The sequence below is a fragment of the Podarcis erhardii genome (genome assembly GCF_964252035.2).
Source record: "Podarcis erhardii genome assembly, chromosome: 16".
In the NCBI taxonomy this organism is placed as follows: Eukaryota; Metazoa; Chordata; class Lepidosauria; order Squamata; family Lacertidae; genus Podarcis; species Podarcis erhardii.
The window spans coordinates 8059624-8079044 of NC_138514.1; the positions used below are offsets into that span (position 1 = coordinate 8059624).

Here is a 19421-nt window from a genome sequence, read left to right on the forward strand (position 1 = left end):
AAGGCAAGTATTTGCGCCCCCTAACCCGGGGCAAGGCAAGTAATTTGCGCCCCTAACTCCTAACCTGCCGCCACTGCCAGCTTCTTCTTGCTACTGCCTGGGCTGGGGTATTTACGGTAAGGTAGCCACGGCAATGGCGGCGGGTCTGTGTCAGGTGATCTGAGGTGAGTTGCCGCTGGCGCTGCCGCCCAAATGACGCCGCTTGCCCGGAGGAGGAGGAGGGCAGAGAGGCGAGGAAAATGCAACATGGCCCAGCAGCTGCAGCAGCAGTGGCGGCGGGGCTGTGAGGAGGGGCTGCTTGGCGCGCCCTCTGCGGCCCTGACGCGCGGGGTTCGCAGCCAGCGCTGAGAGCCACTGCCTGCCAGACGCCTTCAGCCCGGACGCGCGCACAGCTCGTCGGTTCCTCGAGACATGGGGCTCTGCTACAGCCTGCGCCCGAGGCTCTTCGGCGACTCTGGAGGCAGCGAGCGTGCCCCCCCCCCCAGATGTTGCGCCCGGTGCGGCCGGCCCCCCCTGCACCCCCTACACTACACCACTGGACAGACAACTTGACAGGAGGGTACATTTGTGTTGGTTTTTCATTATCTTAAAGTGGTCAATAATGCTACTCAGAAACAAGGTGGGCTTTAGAGGTGTATGTTTGCAGTTTGACCTACTTAGCTGCACACCTGTGGTCTCTTGACTTTTTGTCTAATTAAAAGGGGAGTTACTTTCTGCACCAGATGCAGGAAGGGATGTGATAGGATAATTGGTTAATTGAAATTGTATTTAATTTGATCAAATGTCTTGTAAGCTGGCTGGTGAGGAGTGATGGCTTGCAGCGTTAGTTTTATTTTCGAAAAACATAAACAAAGAAAAGATATTGTGGACAGCTGTTTATATCTGCGCTCCATTCGCTGCACACACTCTGTGTTGAAGAAGGAGTTCAGCACTCTGGGCCTGAGGTTCCCCACCCCTGATTTAAATTATAGTAGGCATTCCTAAATTTGCATCTATGCATAAATGAGCATGTGCAAATTTAAGCAAATATTTGTCCTGTTTATCTGTGTGTGATGCACTAGCGACCACCATAGACTCTGAACTTGCATAGAAGCCATACACTCCGGTTCAAAATCCTTGCTTTGCCTGAAATTATTTACACATAACAGGCAAGACAACCTGCATGTACTTGTGGCAGGCACACTTCATATAGGAGTGGCAGGTTTCAGAACACGATAGCAGCTTCCAGTGCAGATTTTAAGGCCTTGCATGGATGAATGTCAGTCAGTTTGAATGTGCAGGGATTGTACGATAGCCATGCAGGATTTTTGCAGGCAGCCATATGCTGAACAGAAACTCATAATGTCCACTAACTTGTGTGACTTTAAAAGAGAATTAGACTAATACATGGACGTTAAGGCTGTCTGTGGCTACTAGCCATGATGACTATGTGCTGCCTCCCCTGGCAGTATGCCTGTGAATAGCAGTTGCTGGGGATCACAAACAGGGAAATTGCTGTTGCTCTCAGGTCTTACTTTTGGGCTTCCCATGACCATCTTGTGGGCTTCTTAGCCAGGATGCTGGAAAAGAGCATTGTATTTGTGGTCTTTTGGAGAACAGGGGTGCCAACTTGAATAAAATATTGTGGGGGCCCAGGTAAGCCCTGCCCCACATAATCAATCACACGACTCAGCGCACAGACACCATTTGAATGGAAATGCCCATCAACGGGGTAGGGGCTCAGCCCTCAAATATTTTATTGTGGGGGCCAAAGTACCCACAGTCCTAGGAGTTGGCTTCTGTGTTGAAGAATATTCTAGGGCTCCAAAGAATATCCAATGACAAAACAATTTGACATTTATTTATTTATTTTGCATTTTAATGAAAAACTACCCAATTCCCAGTTATTGAAACAATATGCGAACTGAAACACAATTATCCTTCAACATTCACACTCCTCCAGATTTTGTGGTGCGGTTCTCCAGCCATACAATGTGTATAAGCAAGCATATATTAGAGGAAAGTGTGTTTTAACTTGTTTTGTGCCTCCTATGGGGAGGTTTTCCCTACTCTCTCCTTTTCTGTACACTTCTCAAGTCATCACCTCTAGGGTCTAGGGCCACTTTACTATCAAGAGCAAATTTGCACCCATTGCTTTTCAGAAACCATTGTCTGAACACAGTCATTGCTTTTTTCCAGTAGCAGCTAATTTACTGGATTAGATAGACTGTTCTGTTTTCCCTTGCATCTATCATAGAATTAGTAGTATCTGGAAGAGGTGCTCGTGAAAGCTTGGAAATTCTGTTTGGTGGAATAATTCCAATGGAAAAGAATATTTCACTTTACCAGCTAAAGCATTTCCCAAGGCAGAATGCCAGCTTAAATTATATCCTTTCTATTGCACTCTTCTCAGATTCATCCATACATGTCTGGGGGCAGATAAGGATAGAATCTGCATTCTGTTGAAATCAATGTCACAAATCTTATTGACTGGAATTGCAATTGTCCTTGTGTGTATTTGGACATTTGAGCAGAAATTTAAAAATTGATAATTACCCTCCTTCCCTCCCCCAAACACTTTAAGTAGTTTACTTTTAGTATGAAAGAAATAGAAGGGAATTTATATGTCCGGGAGAAGGGCGGGGAGAGAGATTACATAAAAATGGTTATTGTCAGCTGCCAAGGAGAAAATATTTCATTTGTAGAGCTGGACAGAAAGTGTTCTAGGAAATGCATTCCTTGTGCATTTATTAAGTGCAACTTTCTCTCTTTCTCTTCTCTCTCACTTCCTCTTTTTAGATAAAAAGCCTCTTCACGAAATAAAACCCCAAAGTAAGTTCATTTCTTCTCATGTAACTTTTTAATATCTTACTATATAATATTTATTTGTAAAAAGAAGAAGAAGAATAGTTGTCACCAGTGCTTTTTTTCTAACAAAAATGTTTAGGGGTACTCTCATTTTCCTACTCATATTGAAATACTTCTCCTCAACGAGACCAAACTTAGATTCACAAAATGTTTAGGGGTATGTGTACCCCTGCGTCCCCCCAGAAAAAAAGCACTGGTTGGCACACTTCAGTTTGCATGGCCATCATTACGAGGGCACACTAGCTGTGTCATGGTGGCAGAACAGCAGGCAGGTGTTTCTGGGAGGTGGATGAGCAAGCGGCAGGCAACCCAGACTAGTCACACAGGAACAGACATGGCAGGCCGTTGCAGGCCCCTAGAAACCACCCTGCTTTTGCTGCCGCTGCAGACCCAACACTGATGCAACTCTTTCAGCCTCAGCAGTGTTAGTGGCAACAATGCAGAACTGTGCTGGGGAGCTGCTCCAGCAAGCAAGGGGACATTGAGGTCAAGGAGAAGGGGGTTGGAGTTGGGCAGAACACCAAGGGGCAGGTTTAGCAAGCCTCACCGTTCTCTCCTTGTTGCTGCTGGAGGCCATGGTTGCTGAGGGAGACTTCCTCCTCCCCATCATGACCTGTTTGCCAACGGTGATGGTAGTGGCAGGGTGGAAGATAGTGAAAAAGCTTTCTCTTCTTCATTCCCGTCTCGCCCATGAACAGTGGCAGTGACGGTGGGATTGTTGAATCAGGGCAAGTGTTGAAGGGACAGGGTTGTGGAGGAGGATTTTGGGGTGTGCTGTGGGGAATGGGGAACCTGGATGGTTAAGTCCAGTCAATGGCGACTATGGGGTCGCGGCACTCATCTTGCATTCAGGTTGAGGAAGCCAGCGTTCGTCCACAGTCAGCTTTCTGGGTCATGTGGCGAGCATGACTAAACCGCTTCTGGCGCAATGGAACACCGTGACAGAAACCAGAGTGCACGGAAACACCGTTTACCTTCCGGCCACAGCGGTACCTATTTATCTACTTGCACTGGCACGCTTTCAAACTGCTAGGTTGGCAGGAGCTGGGACAGAGCAACGGGAGCTCACTCCATTGCGGGGATTTGAACTGCCGACCTTTCAATCGGCAAGCCCAAGAGGCTCAGTGGTTTAGACCACAGCGCCACCCGCATCCCTACCATGGGGAAGTTATGGGTGAGTTGTGAGGGGATGGGGGAGTTTGAGGTGAACTGTAGGGAGACTGGCAACAGAGATGGGGTAGACAGGAATTGGGGGTTAAGGAGCTGTCTGGGGTGCAGGCCAGCCTCACTTATCTACTTGTACAAGTTTAGGTAAGTTCTCCCCCCATTAAACAGTGGCTCAGTGGCATTCAAAGGAGAGTTGGGAGCACTTCTGCTCTCTGGAGTGCCTCTCAATGTCCTTTAAAAAGGGTTGGGGCAAGCTGTGAAGGGGTGGTTGGTCAGGCGAGGTGTAAAAGGAGGAAGAGTTGGCCAGGTGTGGGGGAAGGGGAGTTGGCAAAGGGGCTGGCAGGTAGGGGTAGGTGGCATTGGTGCAGTCACAAAGGTCACAGAATATATCTTCCTTTGAAACAATAACATCAACAGACCTATTCACAACTGCATTCACAGTTAATACTGCCATTGTTGTTGCAACAACATCAAAATCAGAGCTACAAAGTATAATACATTGTAGTTACTTTAAAATGTTGATGAAGAAAACGTTTGTGATTCCTCTTTCATTTCTGTAATAATAATTTATTGGACGGAGAATTAAAATATGCACCTTACTGGCCAAAAGCCATGTCCCCTCCCTCTGGCCTCATTCTGGGTTTTGTAGCAGAAAATATAGATACTTAACATTTGAGGCTTTAGTAAAATTATATAATGCATTTGTGGGAAGGAAAAGATTTGCCTTAAAAGTTAGAAATGAAGACTTAACAAACGGATCAAAAGCTAGGAAATGACTCACATTAATTAAAAAACCAAAACCCAAAAACAACCCACACATAGTTCATATGTTTGTTAATCTAGATGAAGCCTGAGTTCTTAGCACATAATTTTGTTTTGAAAATGTAGATAATATAATTACACTAGATTGGTGGAATGGGACTTTGCAACTGGCTACCAGCCAGATAGGGGGCTGTGATATAATTGGGACAGGGCAAGGATTTGCACTAGTGCCATGAAGATCTTCTCCCCCCCATCCCCGCCTTTCATTCTGTTCCCCAAATCTGCTCTGATGGGTTGGGACAGGTTTAGAGGTTGCACAGGTAGGAGGAAAGCAGGAAAATATTCTGCTGTGCCAGGAGAAATCCTTGCCCTCATGGATCCAGCGACTTAGTGCTGTGTTGAATATAATGCTATACCTGTGGACCTAGCTTGCTGGATGCATCACATGTGTCATCTTTGTGGAAGGCAAGGCTGAGCGGGTTTAGGTCATGCTAGTTGCATCATGTTCTGAGGAAGAGAAAGTACGGTACGTTTCCGAGCACAATTCAAAGGGTTGGTGCTGACCTTTAAAGCCCTAAATGGCCTCGGTCCAGTATATCTGAAGGAGCGTCTCCACCCCCATCGTTCTGCCCGGACACTGAGGTCCAGCTCCGAGGGCCTTCTGGCGGTTCCCTCACTGCGAGAGGCCAAGTTACAGGGAACCAGGCAGAGGGCCTTCTCGGTAGTGGCGCCCGCCCTGTGGAACGCCCTCCCATCAGATGTCAAAGCGATAAACAACTACCTGACATTCAGAAGACATCTGAAAGCAGCCCTGTTCAGGGAAGTTTTTAATCTGTGACATTTTAGTGTATTTTTCATCTTTGTTGGAAGCCGCCCAGAGTGGCTGGGGAAACCCAGCCAGATGGGCAGGGTACAAATAAAAAATTATTATTATTATTATTATTATTATTATTATTATTATTATTATTATTATAAAACAGTTTGTGGCTGCTAATGCTGTAGCGTCCCTCCTCCCCATGTCAATATCTATTGTGGAGTGAATGTTTGGGGGTGTTTTTTTTGTCTCCCTGTCTTTCTGTGGAGCATTTTATCCTTACATCCTGTTGACTGCAACTGCAGACGACAAGGTGTTGTCTATGCACAAATCTCTCTTTTTTATGTAACTCTGTTGTTTGGGATAGTGGTGCCCAGGGCTTTCCTTTGTCCTGAGTGCCCACCAACAATGTTTCCCTTCAGCAAATTCCCACTGGCTCTCTAGCGTGCTCACAGTTACCTTGGTGTAGTAAGAGATAAGGCTGAGCCCTGCATCTAGGTCCAAAGCCCAGATAACGAACTGAATTGGGCTGCTTCAGGTTGACTTGGGAATTGGTCAGATTCAGTTGAGGGAGCCCTGAAACACCCTAGGTCAGATCAGGTCCTCCCAGAGTGATCTAGAGCTGTCAAAAGGGGGGCAGTATGGCGATGAGGACAAGGGGGTGGAAACAAGGGGTGCAGGCAACTTGATTTCCCCTTCTCCCACTCCCCAACTACATGTTTAAAGCCCAGATTAATTGGGATGGGGAGGAAGGAGGTGTACATCTCCTCTCCTTCCTCCTAACCAAATGACTGTGCAAGACCCCCAGATTGGTTCAAGGTCCTGGGCTATATAAATTCAGAGTTGTAGAGTTTGAAGGAACCCCAAGGATTATCTAGTCCAACCCCCTGTAATGCAAAGTGCTGGATCGTACCCTAAATTGGATTGGCCCTTATAATATAGTGCAGTGACTTCTTGCTGGACATTTTGATATGTGTGCTCTCTCCCCTTATTATACTGTGTTGGCTACAGGGCTATGATAAGGTGGGAAAATCAAAATTGGAAACAGAATTGTTAGATCCTAAAACTAAGAATTTGTCAAGAATGTACAACTTGCTGTTGAAATGGAATATAGAGGATGAAATGGTGAAATCTGCTATGATTAAATGGGCACAAGATGTTGGACATAATATTATGATGGCTGACTGGGAACAGTTATGGACCACAGGTATGAAGTTTACGGCATGTAATGCCTTAAGAGAGAATATAATGAAAATGATATACAGGTGGTACATGACACCAGTCAAGCTTGCAAAAATTTATCATCTGCCCGATAATAAATGTTGGAAATGTAAAGAGATTGAAGGCACATTCTTTCACCTTTGGTGGACATGCCCAAAGATTAAGACCTTTTGGGAGATGATTTATAATGAAATGAAAAAGGTATTTAAATATACCTTCCAGAAGAAACCAGAGGCCTTTCTCCTGGGCATGGTCAGCCAATTGGTGCTAAAAGAGGATAGAACTTTCTTTATGTACACCACAACAGCAGCAAGAATACTTATCGCAAAGTATTGGAAAACACAAGATCTACCCACCCGGGAAGAATGGCAGATGAAGGTGATGGAATATATGGAATTGGCTGAGATGACTGGCAGAATCCGAGACCAAGGAGAAGAGTTGGTGGAAGAAGATTGGAAAAAATTTAAAGTATATCTTCAGAAATATTGTAAAATTAAGGAATGTTAGAAAGAGGTTGGAATTAAAGTATGTGGTTTTAGCAGAAAAGATATAAAGGATTAAGTAAAAATGAATTGGTGAAAGAAGAGAATGCAAAACTACAATATATTAAGATAAATTACTAAGATAAAAACAAAGTTGGGAAGGATTTGCTGAAATATCTAATTGAACTAGAATACAAAAATGGGAGGTGTGAGGAGGTCAAGGAAGTAAGCAAATGAAAATAAGTGATGTAAAGCTTTGATTTCTTTTCTTTTCTTTTCTGTTTTTGGATGATGTTTGTTTTATATGTATTGTTCTTTCTTTCTTTTTTTGATCGTTATTTATATTTTTTCTTTTTTTCTGTTACCTTTTTAAAAAAAATCCTAATAAAAATCTATCTAACTGCAAAAAACAAAACAAAAAACAAAAAACAGGGCTATGATAGTGCGCCCTGCAACACCCCTAAAGGGATGGGGATATGGAAGGAATTTGATTTCAGGTTTTAATGCAAATCTTCCTATTTGTGATGCAAAAGACACCTGTCCTTCAAAATTTCCACTTCCCTGAATTGTATGATGCTGTTCTCCAGCCGGATAATGTGTATATTATAGGGTAAAGTATGCATAAAATGAATATATTAGTAAAACCATATGGAAATGCATTAGAGGAAATTGTTTGCAGAAATACATATATTAGGCAAAACTACTTACAAAAAAATGTACATTAAGAGATTTGCACTAAGATGCTAACATTTATTTATTTATAATGAGAACTTTTTTTAAAAAAAGCAACACTAATGCAGAAATGTGGAAAACTGGACTGCAAAAATGAGGAACTGAAAGAAATTGAAAAATTTGTGCATGCTTCCATAGAGGGGAAGGAGTCAGTGTTGCCTTTTGCACCTAGTGGGTTCTCAGAGTGGTTTAACAATCAATCCCTCTTCCACAGGGAACTTTGGCATTTGTAGCCCTGTGAAGAATATAGGGGTCTCCTAATAACTCTCAGCTCCCTTAACAGGCTACAGCACCTAGGATTCTTGGGAGGAAGCCATGCTTGTTTAAGGTGGCATGATGTTCCTTTAGCGCAGATGGGACCCTCATTTCATTCCTTGTTCTCCTCACTGGGTTGTTCCTTTAAATAGCTTAATAAAATAAGATACGTTTACGTTTTAGATCCTAATGAACTTGAATGGGATTTGAACAGCCAAGAGCAGACACTTTTTCTGCTGGGAATATGCCTCTGGTGATACTCTGTCTTAGTTGTTGTGCTTAAGCCAAGGAAAAGGTGGGGTGGACTTTAAAGTGTTTCATCATTACCTTGGATGTTTAGGGAAGTTTCCAGTCGTTAGAATATAATACACTTGGCAGTCCAGCAGCACCTAAAATTGTCAGGCTGGCTGCTGTGCTTTTGTTTATTCTCTCCTCATCTCCTGTTTCACGATTGGATCCTTAAAGTGGGCTAGCCAAACTGCTGAGGTCGATTTTAGTGCCTTTTAGTACCTTGGGGAATGAAACTCTTTATTTTAAATTGCGAGATTAGAGATGTGTTATATAAATGCCCCTCGTTGCTTGCTATTGAATGGAACAGGCATTAAGTTTAAGACCACATGAATCATCATTGATGTAAAATCAAAGTCAATTATTAAGATAATTGAGAAGCAACCAATTGTGGTAAATAGCCTTATATATAACTCTCTGTTTGGGAACTGTGTTTCTCGCATGTGTGGACTTCTCCACAGACAAGCAAACGGAGGGTTGAAGAAAGAAGTAGATTGCAGTGGCTTGCCGTTTTAGTAGCAGGTGGCAAGGAGGAGAGACGAACAAAGAAATTGTGATTGTTGGTTTCTGCTAGGAAATGTACAGCAAAGCAGAGGAGATGAGTGGCCTGCACAGATTGTGCAAAATTTTAGTATAAATGAGATAATTAAATCAATTACGATTCCTAATACATTAGATCGAAATGTTTCATTTTGTGTTTCTTCGCTTCTTAAATTCTCTTCAGGTTTTTAATGGAACTTAATAATGGTTAATGGAAACTTCATTACCGTAAAATGTATTTTGATAGATGTTGGCCAAGTTGGGAAGCACAGACCCTCCAAGTGTCCCTATTTTCCAGGGACAGTCTCGGATATACAGAAGCCATCCTGATTTCTGATTTGATCCCAGAATGTCCTTCTTTTCCTTAGGATGTCCCTATTTTCATTGGAGAAATGTTGAAGGGTATGGACTTATCCGACCCCCCGAGCCGTCTGAAGGCAATCCGGTATAGGGAAGGTTTTTTTAAAAAAATGTTTAATGTTTTATTGTGTTTTTATATATGTTGGAAGCTGCCCAGAATGCTGGGGCAACCCAATAAGAAAGGCATAGGCAAACTCAGCCCTCCAGATGTTTTTGGGACTACAACTCCCATCATCCCTAGCTAACAGGACCAGTGGTCAGGGATGATGGGAGCTGTAGTCCCAAAACATCTGGAGGGACGAGTTTGCCAATGCCTGCAATAAGATGTATGGGTTATAAATAGTAAAATTATCATTGTGGAACAGGATGTCCCTATTTTCATCAGAGAAATGTTGGAAGCACAATGTCTTGGCTCAAACATAACACCAAATTGTGCTTTGGGGAATATGTGCCCCCAGGCTTCAGACTTGCATGCTCCTCCATCCTTCTTCTATGAGCCAGTTGCCTCTCTGCTGTCCTGGTTTGAGACAAAGCAAATATGTCAAACTTTGGCATTCCTCTCCCAGGTTTCTGATCCTAGTTTACACAGCAAATACAGACCAAAGTTTGTCAGATCAAGCAAAATGGGCATATGATCTGTCTCCAGCCAAGAAAGGAGGGAATTATTATGTCCCAGTACAAGAGGGACACAGCACAAAATCATGAACCATAGTATGCTGTTGTGGTTCTTCCCAGTGTGAACCCTCCCCCTCCCCCGCCACCATAAAATATCTGATCTTTTCTGTATCAGAAAAACACAGATCATGAGATAACTTGCAAACTAGGCAGTGGAACTTGATAAAGCCACCTTACTGAAGCCGAGGTGATTTTATGTTAAAGTTTTGTTGGGTTTACCTAAAGATGTATTGTCTTCCAGGGTAAGTTTAAAGACAGATCCTTGCGTATTAAAAGTCAAATTTATAAAATATTGTTGTTGTACTGGCCTAAGATGCACAATATGTGTGTTAATAATTTATAATGTAATATAATAATGACATTTGTGTTGCCCAGGTTATAACTGAACATCGCTTTTACTAAACCCAATTGCTGTCAGTGAGCACACAGAAAAATATGATTAGAAAAATATCATTTGATGACGCAGCTTTGGAAAGATATTCAACCTTAGCCTATTAGTCTATATGGGCATCTGTTTTATGCTTTGGGCTTGTTTTATTGTTCCACCCCTTCTAACAATAGTTTCCTGGTTCAGATGAAATGGAAAACTATGGTTTGATTGTAGTTTGTGTGAAGGGAGAAGTAAAGGAAGTTCTGTGCATGAGCAAAGAAATGTTTGTGCTTATCTCAGTGACCGTCTGAGCTGCCTCAGTGTTTAAAACTTGTAGTTTATACTCTGCATTAAAAATAAATAAATCTGTATTGTATATTATGCAAAGGTTTTTGGCCAAAAGCCCTTCCCTAGTTAGGAGGTCTTCTAACAAACAGCCTTGTGCATATTGCCTTGAGTTTAAGGATGGAAGAAATGCATGATATAAATATACCAAAATAAGATACAACTCTTTAAAAAATAAAACCCATCTGGTCTAAAGTAAGTACAGAAAACAATACACACACATTGCTAGCATTATGTTTCCTTTACTTTCCACTATTCCATCAGAAGGAGTTTTGTGTGTGTGTGTGTGTGTGTGTGTGTGAGAGAGAGAGAGAGTTTAGTTTTGCCTGAAACAATGTTAAAATGAATGTTTCATCAACATTTGGCATTTTTGGAACAAATAAGACTGTCTTGAAATGGAAGAATAATTCTTAATCTTCCCACAAGCATTTCCCAACATGATTCAATTGGGATGAAATGAAGAGCAGGGGTCTTTTCCTAAACATGGTGAAAATTTGAAGTTAACCTCTTGGGCCCACAGAAAACCAAAGAGAAATGCATTATCATCGGGGTTCATCTGACCCTCTTATTACAGCCCTTTAGGAAATCTCTAAAGACCCATTTATTTTCCTTGGTTTTCTCTTGAGTTGTTGGTTTATTGAAGGGCCTGTTGTTTTAATTGTATTTGATATTGGTTTTTAATATTAGTGGCTTGTCTGTTCAATTATTATCCCTGACTTTAAAAGAAAATTGTTTCTGTATTATTTACCGTATTTTTTGTCCTATAGGACACACTTTTCCCTCTCCAAAAATGAAGGGGAAATGCGTGTGCGTCCTATGGGGCGAATGCAGGCTTTCGCTGAAGCCTGGAGAGCGAGAGGGGTCGGTGTGCACCGACCCCTCTCACTCTCCAGGCTTCAGGAAGCTATCTGCAAGCCTTGGGAGCCCGCGGGAGTTCCCGCCAGGCTCCCAAGGCTTGCGGATAGCAGCCTGTTCTGGGGTCTGGGGTCTGGGAAAACTTGGACTTCCCCCGCCCAAGCCCCATGCCTGGAGGGGAAATATATTTTTTTCTTTATCTCCCCCCCCCAAAAAAAACCCTAGGTGCGCCCTATGGGACGGTGCGCCCTATAGAGCGAAAAATACGGTAATTGAGTAAGTAGCCTTCACAAATCCTTAAGTGCCAGACTAGGAATCTTAGGCCATGATAGAGATGATAGATCGATCGATCGATCGATCGATCGATGTTTTGTTTTTAAAAGAGAAACCTGAGGGTAAAACTCTGAAGTACAGTGTAACATTATTATTTTTTCACATTCCCAGAGGTCTGCCAAGATAAAACCTTAACTTCTAGTTCGTTGCTTAATTAGAAACAGGGTTGTTTTTTATTTTTGTGTGCGAATTTAGAAAAGTGTTTGTGAATTTAAACTGCACTGTTTCTCAAAAGTTTAAATCAAAGATGGAGAGCCAGTGGCCCTCCAGTTTTTGTCGGACTCAAACTCCCATATTGGCCAATAATCCGATGTGCTGACTGGGGCTGATGGGTGTTTTTGTTTTTTTTTTTTGTTTTTTTTTTTTAAAAAAAAAACAAAACAAAACAAAAAAAACAACCCTTCAACAAGCCTTTGCTGTGACATTGCCTAATTGGTCCCACTGACAAAGATTAATGCCTGTTTTCTGTGTGGAGATTTTTTTAAAAATTCAGATAAGCTTCATGGATCCACAACTGCATGGTTCCAATGACATAATTCACCTTTCATATACAGTATTTGTCCATCGTTTCCTACCTACCTACCCATTTTCTGGCATAAGAGATTTTCTGGGAACAGCAATAGCATTCTGCATTGTTCTCCTTAAAAACAAACAAACAAAAAGATCTTCCCAATGTATCACTTTCTAAACTTATTCTTCCTTAAGCTGCCCCTCAGCTGTACCGCAGCAGAGCATGAGATTTGCACCTATCTGCTGTACACAAATATGCTGTACACAAATATGCAAGAATATGACATTACAGAGGAAGAAAGAGAGAGACCAAAACATGGTTGTCCCTTCCTAAATCCATACACAAGGATATATTGGTATAACAGGGGTGGGGTGCCTCAAGCCCAAGGGCTAAATGCAGCCCTTGTTCAGACCACTTTGTCTGTCCCTTAGAACTTTCTCCAGTCCATGTCCTTCCACCCGAGACTCACCCTTCTAGTGCCAGATTTGCATATAAGCTAAACAAGCTATAGCTTAGGGCCCCACTCTTGGGGGAGGAGGGGGAATTTAAAGGGAAAAAACCTGCATGTACATTTCCCAAATATAAGATAAAAAACAAATATAATAAAACCTGCATGCAGCAACAGTGTTTTGTATTGTGTAATGGGCCCCGCCTGCTAGCCTGCTCCCTAAAATATCACTGGTTTGCTCATTTCTATATATAGGGTACCTACATTCTGCATGGATTTTGCATTCTGCATTGGCTTTTCAACAAAAACTTTGATAAAATACATATTTTGTTATGTGCAAATGGCTGTTAGGTCCATAAATTACCATATAGCATATATTCAACACAAAAAAGCGACATTTGTTGTTGAAAAAGGACAGCTGGACATATCAAGAGCCCCATTACCTTCAGTAGCTAGGGCCTCATCAAACCTACATCTGGCCCTGACCCTCTTCCACATCGTTCTTGAACTGTGTCCTTGAATTTTGAGGATGACTCTGGTTGCCCAGAAAGAGAATCGGAAGGTGGACATATCTTGTCCTTAGATCTCTAAAAAGGTAGAGAACCAACAAGTCAGAAGCATGTGTTTCTTTGCTCCTTTTCTCTTTCCAAAACGTTTTTTTGTTCAAAAGGCTCCCATTAACGCTCAACGAATGCTTAGTGTCCATCGCTGCTTCTTTCAGGACGCAGATGGGAAGCCTGAAACATGTTCCTCATTTCGTTGCCTTTCCTTCTCTCCTTGCAGACATTGAGAATGCCACGGACATTGCCTTGTACTCAGGCTTGGGTGCTGCCGTCATTGCGGTAGCCGTCATTGTCGTTGGTGTGACTTTCTACAGACGGAGCCAGAGTGAATATGGTGTGGATGTGATCGACTCATCTGCCCTAACAGGAGGCTTCCAGACATTTAATTTTAAAACTGTCCGACAAGGTTGGTAAAGCAGAATGCCACTTATTGAGAAAGAGTCCATCTTTGCATGCAAAAGGATTCAGGTTCTATACCAGGTTTCTCCAGCTAGGGTGAGGAAAAACCTCTGAAACCCTGAAGAACCACTACTGAGCTTGCTGGACCAAGAGTCTAACTTGATATGTTCTTCTACGGTCATGGTGGGGAAACTGCTTCATGATGGTTATGTCCCACATGACACCTAAAGATCTATACTTGGAAGCAGCACAGAAAGGGCTGCCATCTTGGATTTAGGTATACAGTGGTACCTCAGGTTAAGAACAGTTTCAAGTTAAGAACGGACCTCCGGAACGAATTAAGTTCTTAACCAGAGGTACCACTGTACACTGCTGTACTGATAATTGCAGCCATCAGCATTTCTAAGCCTATAACAGGTTCCTTTTTAAAATGTTTTGAATGGGGGTAAAGTGGCAATACCATTTCTGCAAAAAGATTCTGGCAGTGGGAGAGTGTATACCATGGATGCACAGGTCCTAGAAAGTTGAGACTCCAGTTTAATCTTACTGAAAACCATGGTGGATCACAAGACATTGGTGGGCCAATTATGTATGCCTTTGCCCCTTGATTAAGTGTACTTAACTTAGGGATCTGAACCACAAACAGCACCTTAATACATTCTTATTTTAGTATAATTTCTACCAGACATTCTCCACAGGGCAAGTGAATAGCACACAGATGTGGGCCCTTTTTCAGCCCATGGACCACATTTCTTTCTGGGCAACCTTCCAGGGGCCACATGTCCGTGCTGGATGGGACCAGAGGTAAAATTGGGCAAAGCAATGTGTATGAATTTTACATACTCACACACTCTTCACTAACTTCCATGCAGGCTCAATCCCCGTATGAAACAGCGGCATATTCCTACATGACAGGGGGTGATCTTCAGGGGCCCTTCCAACTCTACAATTATATTATTCTATGTAAAGGCATTTTCAGAGTTCAAGAGCATATTCCATCCAGGCTCAATGAGGGTGCAAAGTAGGATCAGTGGGGAATGTGACCTGGGGAGAAGATGTGTGGCTGGGGATGGTCTGGGGAATGTCTTGAGGGCCAAAGAGAGGGGCCAGGGCATAGTTGTCAATGTTTCCCTTTTTTAAAGGGAAATTCCCTTATTCCGAAAAGGATTCCTCGCAAGAAAAGGGAAAAGTTGACAGCTATGGGCCAGGGTGTGTGTGCTTTGGTCACCAGGCCTGATCTTTTTCATATGGTGAGAATAAGAAGCATCCGGTTATAAAAGTGTGGGTTTATTTTACACGTATTTCCATTCTTCCTAGAAAAATCCATGGACTCCATTATTTCAAGTTCTGCAGTTCAGATAACTAAAGTACAGCAGTACTTCAGACAGTGGTAGTTCACAGACCCAAACACACCAAAAAGCACTCAAGTGCACCATGTTTAGTCATGCATCAACACACACACTCACAAGGTCTAAATTGTGCTTCTTTCCGGGAACAGTCTTTCCTTGAGACTGTGAGGGAGTAATTTTATGTAGTGGGTGAGAAAAGTTCTTTGAATTTCTATCACTCTCTTTTCTGAGATGGAAACCTTATTGAAGGTGGGAGGAAGTGTTGGGAGATGTGTGAACATAGCCCTGTTTTAATTCTTCCGAAGAAAAATATGATACAGTATTTCATAGATAAATATGTAGATGTTCTCCTCCCCATGGGACACGCGCCTTGCAAAGCATAAATTAAGATAAGGGAGGCAGAGAGAGATTCACAAACTTGTTTGAAATTAAGGACAGCTTGGTATATGTGTCTATTTAATCAGAGCCTGCTTTAATATATAAATGACGGTTGATTTTCTGATATATGTTTATTTCAGTTCATTACCAGAAATGCATACTTCAAATAGTTTGCATGCATGCTTTAATAGCTGCAAATTCTGATTTGTTAAATACCTTTAGAAGCTATCCAAAGTTGCCATTTTTAATTATTTATTCTGATGCAAAGATTGAATCTTTCCTGTTTTCACCATTGCTGCTTATTTAACTAGCTATTCTGAAAATTATTGTTATCAGTGTGCAAATATTTCATCTGACTTAACATCAGGCGATTTCAGGCTCAAATCCATAGACTAATGTTTGTGAGTAGCTGGAGCTGGAGATCCACTTGAAAGAGATGATAGTCATTTTACTACCCCTTGAAAGGATCAGCCCAGCTGGTAGACAGGACAAAACTTTCCATTTTATAAACAGTGTAAAAATAAAAAAAAGTGCACAGAGGCAGCCTAACCGTTCTCTCTCTCTCTCTCTCTTTCTCTCTCCACTCCCATCTTCTGAAACCATTTTGTGACCTGTACAAGTTGTTGTGCTTTTCTTCAACCCTTTCTCCCTATAGAAATGAATGAAATAAGCAATAAGCAAATATTCTGTTTCATTCAGACCTCATTTGCTTGAATTCCCATTCTACATTATAGCTTAAAACAAAATAAAAATGATGCTCATATTTTTCATTCTTTCCTAAAAATGAATGCACAGCCCTATTTTTCACTCATCAATATCTCAGTTGGCAGAGCATGAGACTCATGAGTTTGAGTCCCACAATGAGCAAAAAGATTCCTGCATACAGGGGGTGGGCTGTATGTCCCTCATGGTCCCTTCCAACTCTACAAGTCTATGATTCTATGATTCTACAGCCACTGTTTACAGGTGAACTCTATGCAGCTCAATCTTAAGTGTGGTTATTCCAAAACGACTTCCATCTTGCTCTGTGGGACTTCATTCCCAACAGGTCTGCAGAGAGTTACAGCCTCTTGATCAGACAGGGGGCAGGGGCCAACTGTGACATTCCCCCACTAACCTCAGCCTGCATTTTAGGCAGTCCACACCTTCCCACTAACAACCAGTCCAGGGATTGGCACTGCCTCATCCTTACTCTCAGTTGCCCTTGTAGAATTCAGCAGGGAAGTGGGCGGGTGGGAATAGCACCAGAATTAGTTGGCGCTGCCTATCACTGGCTCTACCTCCAGCTACTGTCTGAGTTCCCTGCCACCAAATCAGATCATCAAGCTACGTAAGGTTACCAGATTTTTTTTCAAAGAATCCGGGGACACTTTTTTTTTTGAAAGAGAAAAAAAAAGTTTTTTTTTTAAAAAAAAAAGAAAATAAGTAATATCTTTGCATATGTGGTCTCCTCTGGTACACAGCCTTCCTCTGGGCCCCAGCCTGCTCTCTTGGAGCGCTAGCTGCCGTGGAGTAGGCTCAGGTCAGGCCTGGGCTCGGCCATGTGTCCTTGCCCTCCCGGTGCTCTCCTCCTCAGCGGCAGCAGCGCAACAAGGTCAGGGCTCCCCTCTTTTTTCTCCTTCCTCTTTCTCTCTCTTCCTTCTCCTTTTCCTCTCCTCCTTCTCCCTGCGTCGGCTCTGGGGTTTCCTTGGCACCGGAGTGCTGCTAGGCAGTCGGCCCAGTGGCCAGGTGCTCTCGCTCACAGCTCAATTTGGGTCATGGGGGGTGTCAGTGGCTCTGCCTGTTGACGTGCCAGGCATCTCCAGTTTCCTCTCGGCAGTGGTGGTGGCAGCGGCAGTCTCAACAGCCCGGAGTCAGCCTGGTAGCGCAGTTGGCTCTGGCTGACTTCAGGAGCTACTCGCTGCTGTGGCACCTGCCATTTTGCCTCGCCAGAAGTCCCCATATGATGTGTCTTGTGCCGTTGAATCAATCACACAACATTCATTCCCTACTAATAAATCTACAACACTTAAAATATAAATCCGGATACATTAAATGAAATCCAGGGACCTTCCGGGGACGGATTTTGTCCAGGAACAGATTTGTAAATCCAAGGACTGTCTGGTAACCATAAGCTACAGGGTTCTGAAACCATGAGGAGGCAGAATTTGGTTGTTGACCCTTGTAAGACACACAGCCAGCAGCTGCTATCTCACAGGAAATCCAGCTTGCGTACATGAATGTAGGATGAAACAGCATACAATCACTGGCAACAAGTGATGGACAGGGGTCAATTTGGGTTTCTCTTATTTTCTAATATTTCTGGTCTTCAATTCAGTTCTCTGATTTCTGTATCAGTTTGAGATGTATTTATTTTCAAAGAAGTCCTCATCAAAATGCATTGTTGTTTTAGGGCATTCTCCCCCCCCCCCCGAATACATTTTTGCAGGCATTTTCCTGTAGTATAATAATGTATTTTATAATATCTTGTTTCCATTAACAGATGCATTTTTTTAGACACACTTTCACCCAAATATATGCATTTTTGTGCACATTATTTGGTTGGAGAATTGCATATTCTTCTTCAGTTATTAATCAGTCCAGCTCTAGCATTTGAATGCTGTTTGCAAATGATACCTATCATTCTGAATGGAAATAGGACAGAACAAAGCATGACAATTAAAATTTTGGAGGGAATTGCTTACCTGCAATGAGATGGGGCTATGATTTTAATAGCCTGCCACACCCATCCACCCACCCACCCCAAAATCAGTAGTCTTTCAAAGAGACTTCTTGGCGCATGAAGTTAATTTTCTATAAAGTTTGAGCAGCTGATTTAAAGGTGGGTAAAGGCTTAGGTGTAAATCACCTTAAAAGAGCTTGGAGACCAAATAACAGGGTTTCAGAATTTCCTGAATATTTGTCTCTTCTTTATAAAATTCCCCCAAGTATTAAGACAATGAAAAATGAAGGCACTGGAACACACACACACACACACACACATGAAAAAAATCAATAACCCACCTAAAAATCTAGGTCTCCAATTCTTCAATTTCCTCAGCATTCACTGGCCCAAAGATCTCCCATAATAAGATTGTTAACTACCTTTCACTGCTTGTTTTATTTTTATTTTTTAAACTGAAATTTAACAACACATTAGGAAATGAAAAACATAGAAAACAGCATAAGCTCAGAAGGGTTCAAAGGAAACTATAAGAGGGCAGTCCATGTGGGAATTGTAGAAATTAGCTACAGGCAAAAGCTTAAGGATATATATAGAACAATAAACCTTGTTGTTAGGGGAGTAGGTAGAATTTATGAAATATGAAAAAGTGGTGGCAGGGGACTGAAGTTGTCGCACAAAAGTTAGGTGAAAGTATTCTTAACCATAATGCATGTGGGGGCAGGAATCATAAGTGTGCTTCTGGATCAGGCGAAGTCCCCGTCTAGTTTAGCATCCTTTTCTCACAGTGATCGACTAGGTGCTTATGGTAAGGTCTGAAGCAAGGCAGCAGTGAATACTCTCTTTGACATTACAGTGCTCAAGAAAGTATACACAACACCTCAACAAAGGATCGTTGGACACAACTGAATATTGATTATGCAAAGAATTCACCCAGTGATGTTTGGAAACTGGACTTGGGGGAGGGGGGAATCTAACCAAAGCCTCAGAAAATTGCTTGATTTAACTGAGACCAATTTGGACCACATTATGCCCCTGATGACATTATCAGGAGTGCAACAGAGT

General features: G+C 42.4%; 1 protein-coding gene across 2 annotated transcripts in view; it reads left to right on the top strand.

Moving 5' to 3' along the window:
* Nucleotides 1-19421, top strand: part of UNC5D (unc-5 netrin receptor D) — a 431213-nt gene that overhangs the window by 330885 nt on the left and 80907 nt on the right. The window contains exons 8-9 of one of the 2 annotated variants that reach the window (XM_081843277.1): nucleotides 2779-2811; nucleotides 13789-13974. In XM_081843277.1, the coding sequence (XP_081699403.1) occupies nucleotides 2779-2811; nucleotides 13789-13974 (219 nt within the window). The remainder of the gene's footprint in view (nucleotides 1-2778; nucleotides 2812-13788; nucleotides 13975-19421) is intronic. The other variant, XM_081843278.1, reaches the window with a different exon arrangement.